This window comes from Erythrolamprus reginae, chromosome 13 (assembly GCF_031021105.1).
Source record: "Erythrolamprus reginae isolate rEryReg1 chromosome 13, rEryReg1.hap1, whole genome shotgun sequence".
NCBI classification, from domain to species: Eukaryota; Metazoa; Chordata; class Lepidosauria; order Squamata; family Dipsadidae; genus Erythrolamprus; species Erythrolamprus reginae.
This window is the reverse complement of record NC_091962.1, coordinates 14593003-14600406: the sequence shown is the minus strand read 5'-3', so window position 1 is coordinate 14600406 and position 7404 is coordinate 14593003. Positions and strand designations below refer to the sequence as shown.

The 7404-nt window shown below is 46.7% G+C and overlaps 1 protein-coding gene across 1 annotated transcript; it reads right to left on the bottom strand.

The window, feature by feature from the left end:
* Positions 1 to 3690: 3690 nt before the first annotated feature.
* Positions 3691 to 5508, bottom strand: LINGO4 (leucine rich repeat and Ig domain containing 4). The gene has a single exon (XM_070766049.1). The coding sequence runs from the start codon at positions 5506 to 5508 to the stop codon at positions 3691 to 3693; it is 1818 nt and encodes a 605-aa protein (XP_070622150.1).
* Between the last annotated feature and the right edge of the window lie 1896 nt (positions 5509 to 7404).

Here is a 7404-nt window from a genome sequence, read left to right as displayed (position 1 = left end):
ATTCTTCCTTCCTTCCTTCCATTCTTCCTTCCTTCCTCCCTTCCTTCCATTCTTCCTTCCTTCCATTCTTCCTTCCTTCCTTTCTTCCATTCTTCCTTCCTTCCATACATTCTTCCTTCCTTCCTTCCATTCTTCCTTCCTTCCATTCTTCCTTCCTTCCTTCCATTCTTCCTTCCTTCCCTCCTTCCATTCTTCCTTCCTTCCATTCTTCCTTCCTTCCTTCCATTCTTCCTTCCTCCCTTCCTTCCATTCTTCCTTCCTTCCATTCTTCCTTCCTTCCTTCCATTCTTCCTTCCTTCCTTCCATTCTTCCTTCCTTCCCTCCTTCCATTCTTCCTTCCTTCCATTCTTCCTTCCTTCCTTCCATTCTTCCTTCCTCCCTTCCTTCCATTCTTCCTTCCTTCCATTCTTCCTTCCTTCCTTCCTTCCATTCTTTCTTCCTTCCTTCCATTCTTCCTTCCTTCCTCCCTTCCTTCCATTCTTCCTTCCTTACATTCTTCCTTCCTTCCTCCCTTCCATACATTCTTCCTTCCATTCTTCCTTCCTTCCTTTCTTCCATTCTTCCTTCCTTCCATACATTCTTCCTTCCTTCCTTCCATTCTTCCTTCCTTCCCTCCTTCCATTCTTCCTTCCTTCCATACATTCTTCCTTCCTTCCTTCCATTCTTCCTCCCTTCCATTCTTCCATTCTTCCTTCCTCCCTTCCTTCCATTCTTCCTTCCTTCCATACATACATTCTTCCTTCCTTCCTTCCATTCTTCCTTCCCTCCTTCCTTCCTTCTGCAAGGGGTTGGACAAGAAGACATTCTAACTGTGTTATCCTTCCCTCCTTCCTTCCTTCCTTCCATACATTCTTCCTCCCTCCCTTCCTTCCATTCTTCCTTCCTTCCATTCTTCCTCCCTCCCATTCTTCCTTCCTTCCTTCCTAACATACATTCTTCCTTCTTTCCTTCCTTCCTTCCTCTGCTTTTTTCCTACTCTATCCTTTATCCTTTCCTTTCTCCCCTTTCCCTCCCTCCCCTTTTTAGTTCCCTCCCTCCCTCTTCTTTTATTCCCTCATTTCTTTCCTTTCCTCTGCTTTCTTTACTTTTCCTTCCCCCCTTCTCCATCCTTTATCCTTTATCCTTTCTTCCCTTTCTCTCCTCCCTCCCTCCCTTCTCTTTCCTCCCTTTTTCAGTTCCCTCCCTCTCCCTCTTTTTCAATTCCCTTCCCATCTTCCTCTCCTCCTCCAGTGCACTTATAGGGGACCCCAGGCTGCAATTCATTCTTGTGTGTTTGCGTGGTGTGTTTGTGTGTGTTCCAGCCAAAATAGACCACTGGCTCGCTGGATCAATAACGTTTTTTCTTGCTGTGTCATGTTTACTTGCAGGTGAAAGAAAGCACCTCGCCTTTATTTCCCCTTCGGAGGGAGCGAGAGGTTTGGGAAGCCGATTTGAGACCCCCTCATTCCTCCTCCTGGTCGCCCACCCACCCAATTTCCTAAGCTGGAATGAACGTCGAATCTGGCCATTAAAAGCCATTTTTACAAGCCCTTCTTTGGGGTCACCGAGCGTGCAAAACAAGCCAGCACAGTTTAAAACCAATTTAACATTTGCAAAGTTGGCGTCCCCTTCCTCAAATTTCCCCCTTTTGGCGGTGGGAGAATTCAAACCCGGTTCCCTGCTGAAATTTCCAGGAATAGGGAGGGGCCACTGATAACACCCACCTTCTTTTAAAATGGGGCGTACTTGATCCCGAACATGTTTCGACAACCACAATCGAGTCCCTGTTGTTAGGTGAAACATTTCTCAATGCGCCCCATTTTATGACATTTGTCATTATGATTTATTTATATATCTATAAATACCTATATCGCCAGGCATGGGGGGGAACTACGACATCTCCCCCAGGCTTATTATATTTCACGTTTGATGTGTATGTGCTGTATGGTTTTTAATTGTTGAGGTTTTAATATATTTTATTATTAGGTTTGTTCCATTGTTACACTGTTTTTATTACTGTTGTGAGCCACCCCGAGTCTTCGGAGAGGGGCGGCATACAAATCTAATGAATTGAATTGAATGTATCATTATGATAATAATGGACTCGGGGCGGCTCACAACAACATAAACAGTGTACAAATCCAATTTTTTAAAAATACAATTTAAAACCCTGATAATAATCACACATAATAATAATAATAACAACCATAAAATAATAATAATAATAATAATAATAACAATGATGATAATAACAACAACAATAACAATAATAATAAACAGTAGAAGCAGTAGCAATAAATAAAAACCCACTAGAAATTTCAGGTGCAAGAAAGAATCGCATGTCTTTATTAATAAACAAGCTGAGTTGACAAAATCCCCAAATTTTGGATACACCTGAATTTTGTATCTTCTTTTTCTGTGATTGCATAATTATTTCCCTATGCATGAGCATTTGAGGGGATTTTTTTTTAATTGTAAGGTAGGTGTCACTCAATCCATTCCTAGTTTATATATATATATATACAAGGCAGAGCCCCAGGTTCAAATCCCAGTAAGGGTGTGGCTACCTGATGAAGGCAAATAAGCCTGAAATAGATCTATATTAGTCTCCTTTCTTTTTCATTATCAGCAAAAATATGTTACATATACATGCATACATACATATATATTATTTTATATTATATTACATTTTTGCTGATGAATGAAAAGGAAGGGAGCCCAGTATAGATCTATTTCGAGCTTGTTATGCTCTCGTCAGCTAGACATACCCTGACTGGGATTTTAACCTGTAGCGTTTAGCCTGCAAGACAGGATATCAACCTCTGAGCTACAGGCTCGCCTCCAAATCAGCTTTTACCAGGAAAGAGCCATATGATTTATTTTCTGTCAAAATCACCTGGTATTCCCAAATATGGGAGGAAGCAACTATATACAGTGGTGCCTCTACTTACGAACTTAATTCATTCCATGACCAGGTTCTTAAGTAGAAAAGTTTGTAAGAAGAAGCAATATTTCCCATAGGAATCAATGTAAAAGCAAATAAGGCGTGCGATTGGGGAAACCACAGGGAGGATGGAGATTCCGAGAGAGGCCCCACGGAGGCTTCTCCTCGCCTTTTCCGGCCCTGTTTCCTCCCTGGAGATTCCTAGAGAGGCCCCACGGAGGCTTCTCCCCGCCTTTTCCGGTTACAGTTTCGGAGGCTCGGGTTTGTATGTGCAAAATGGTTCTTGAGAAGAGGCAAAAAAAAATCGTAAAACACCCGGTTCGTATCTAGAAAAGTTCTTAAGTAGAGGCATTCTTAGGTAGAGGTACCAGTGAACTGTATATCTATATATTTATATCTCCTAGCTGTGACTCCAGGTGAGAGAAAGACGCAGGGGTGAAAAACTACCGATTCGAGCGTACTGGTAGTTTTGGAAAACTGGTAGCAGTGGTCACATGAGGCTCTGCCTATCCTCCCGGATGCCGCCATTTTCTTTTTTTTTTAACCCTCTCCGCAAAGCCTTCTGGGCATGTGCACAGGATGAAAAAGCGAGCGCTTCCCAACCGGTAGGGAAGGTAAGTAGATTTTACCGCCGGGAAGACGGCATATCAGGGGTGAAGCAAAGACGTGGTTGTAATTCTCAAACAGCCCTCCCCCGCTCAATTTATCCGCTTGGTGGAGAAGAATGAAGTCGAGGAGCTGCCCACGAGGAGGAGGACCTCAAGAGTTCATCTCGGCTTTTGGGGTGAGGTTCTAGGCGGCTTTTTCGGAGAGTGTCTTCTCTGGCCCACGATGGCCTTGTAACCTCGGGAAGGACGGGTCTCGGCAGGAATCACCTGGTGGGTGACATTCCCCCGGCCTCTGCTGTAGAGGAAGATGAAGGTGAAACAGACCAGGACAGAACAGAAAAAAGGGACAATCCCGATGACCAAGATTCCCAGCCAGATGCTGGCGTGGAGGGAGAAGGAGGAGGAGATCACCGTATTATTGCGCAGAACAAAGTCCTTCCGGAAGAGGGACTGGTTGAACCGAGGTACGAGAACCTGGAGAGAAGCTACCATAGAATCATTGCCAGCCGCGTTGCTGGCAACACAGCGGTATGTTCCACCGTCTTCAAGTTGGACATATTGAATCTTCAGAGTCCCATCAGGAAGGATGGTTGACCGGCCTTTGCTGGTGGAATCCAAGGTGATGTTTTGAGGGCTCACCCAAGAAATAATGGGTGGCGGATCTCCGTCACCGCTACAAGTCAAGTTGGCCTGCTCTCCTTCATGGACGACCACTTTCTGGAAGGTCTTGTTCTCAATCATAGACTTCCGGCAGGTGAAGTGGTGCGCTAGAGCGCTGGAGAAGTCGTGGAAGACCTTCTCGCCGCCTTCCGAGCTGGTGGCGCAGATGGGCAGCTGCGCTTCAAAGTTCAACCTCTGCCGCCTCTTCAAGATCCAGAGGAGGCGGCAGTCACAGGCCAAAGGGTTCTGGTCCAGACGAAGGACTTCTAGGTTGCCCACCGAGTGGAAGACTCTTTCTTCAAGAGTCCGGAGATGGTTGGCGGAGACATTAAGGAGACGGAAATGGACGAGGCCTTCAAATGCGTTGGCTTGGATGGTGGCCAGTCGGCCACCCGTAAGGTGGAATTCTTGGAGGCGGGAGAGATCCAGCAATTTCCTTCCACGGATGGTTGAGATGGGATTGTAAGAGAGGTCGAGGGAACGGAGATGGACCAGGTGCTTGATGGCCCTATAAGGAACATCATGGAGGTTGCATCGGATGACATACAAGGAAGTGAGGTTTAGGCCAAAGAGACTGTGCGGCTCCAGAACTTTCAAGGAAGGCCACTGGTTGATCTCCAGAACTTTTAACCGGTGGAGTTTCCGGAAGGAATAATTGTGGAGGACTCGGAGGTTGAGAATGTTGAGACGAAGCTCCAACAGGTGGTGAAGGTGGGACAGGGCCTCCGTTGGCAGGCTGGTGAAGTTGCATTTCTGAAGAGCGAACTTCTGTAGATGTTGGAGGCCTTGAAAAGCCTGGCCTGAAACCAAAACCAGAGGATTGTCCCTTACGTCCAGGTCCCCGAGACTGAAGAGGTCTTTGAACGTGTCGTCCAAGAAAACGAGGATCTTGTTGTCTCTGAGGTCGAGAATGGAGAGGTTGGGCAGCCCTGTGAAGACCCTGTCTGGGACCATCTTCAACTGGTTGCCCACTAGTCGGAGGGTCATGACCTTCTGCAGGCCGTTGAAGGCCCCTTGTTCAATGTTGGAGATGATGTTGTAGCCGAGGTCCAGCTCTTTGAGGGCTTGGAGGCGGGAGAACATACCCTGGTGTAGGGTCCGAAGGCTATTTCGGCTTAAGTCTAAGAACTCTGAATCTGGTGGGATCTTGACGGGCACAGTAGTCAAATTCCGGCCATTGCAGAAAACAACTCTTTCCTCAACCAAACATTTGCACCTGAAAGAGCAACTTTGTCCAGATCCCACCAAGAAGACCATCCCCAGAAAGACCCAGGACCGAGACGATGACAGATCTGGCAAAGAGGGTCTGCTCAACATCTCGAGAACTTCCTGAAACAACACAAAGACATCAACAAATTTAGAAGGCGTCAAATAAACAGGAAGAAGACTGTTTGAGGTCTTAAGAAAAGAGGGTCCACCTATTCTCCAAAGCAACTGAGGAATTCAGGGCAAGAAACAACAGGTGGCACCTCATCCAGGAGGGAAGCCACCTGGAATTCAGCAGAAACTTCCCTAACAGTGAGGACAATCATAGAAACATAGAAACATAGAAGTCTGACGGCAGAAAAAGACCTCATGGTCCATCTAGTCTGCCCTTATACTATTTTCTGTATTTTATCTTAGGATGGATATATGTTTATCCCAGGCATGTTTAAATTCAGTTACTGTGGATTTATCTACCACATCTGCTGGAAGTTTGTTCCAAGGATCTACTACTCTTTCAGTAAAATAATATTTTCTCATGTTGCTTTTGATCTTTCCCCCAACTAACTTCAGATTGTGTCCCCTTGTTCTTGTGTTCACTTTCCTATTAAAAACACTTCCCTCCTGGACCTTATTTAACCCTTTAATATATTTAAATGTTTCGATCATGTCCCCCCTTTTCCTTCTGTCCTCCAGACTATACAGACTGAGTTTGTTAAGTCTTTCCTGATACGTTTTATGCTTAAGACCTTCCACCATTCTTGTAGCCCGTCTTTGGACCCGTTCAATTTTGTCAATATCTTTTTGTAGGTGAGGTCTCCAGAACTGAACACAGTATTCCAAATGTGGTCTCACCAGAATTCTATATAGTGGGATCATAATCTCCCTCTTCCTGCTTGTTATACCTCTAGCTATGCAGCCAAGCATCCTACTTGCTTTCCCTACCGCCTGACTGCACTGTGGAACTGCTTGCCACCAGACGTGGTGGGCGTTCCGACACTTTTAAAGGAAATACTGGACAGTGATGGCGAACTGTTTTTGTTGTCGTGGGTTGCAACCGTGGCAACACGGCATCCCGGTAGCAAAAATTGAGCTGTGTGCGCAGCTCCAGCTGACCGGCGGGTGGCCGCGCATGTCGGTGCATGATTTGGCTTTTGCACATGCGCTGGAAGTGAAATTTCTCATCAAGACACACGGGAGAGAGAAATTTCGACCATTTCCAGCAAATATTTGTGAAAATCACTAAAATCTCATTCGTGCACGCATCCTCACCTGAGAGTAGGCTTTCGGCGCATGCCGGAAGCTGAATCTTGCGCTGACATGCGGGTGCCCACTCACTGGACACCAATGTTCCCTCTAATTTTTTTTCAGTGTGGGCGGAAAAGCACCTGACATGGTATTCCTTTCCGAGCAATTGAGTAATGGTCTGAGACTAAGGGGCTTAGAAGTATTGCCTTTGTCATGGTCAGACCATTTTCTACTACGGCTTGACTTCCTGGCTCCAATCCTTCCCCGCAGGGAGGCGGAACCAATGAAGATGTTCCGCCCCAGACGCCTGATGGACCCAGAGGGCTTTCAGACGGCGCTTGGGGTTATTCCAGAGGCACTCGTCCACAGTTCGGCGGAGTCTCTCGCGGAGGCCTGGAACACGGCTGCAGCGGGGGCTCTTGACCGGATTGCGCCTTTGCGACCTCTCCGAGGCGTTAGACCCCGTAGAGCCCCATGGTTCAACGAGGAGCTCCGGGAGTTGAAGCGCCAAAAGAGACGTCTAGAGAAGCGATGGAGGAAGAGTAGGTCTGAATCCGATCGAACACTTGTAAGAGCTTTTATTAAGACTTACAAAGTGGCGCTCAAGGCGGCAAGATGCGCGTACCATGCCGCCTTGATTGCATCAGCGGAATCCCGCCCGGCCGCTCTGTTTAGGGTGACCCGCTCCCTTCTTAATCAGGGGGGAGTTGGGGAGCCCTTGCAGAGTAGTGCCGAGGATTTTAACACGTTTTTCGCTGATAT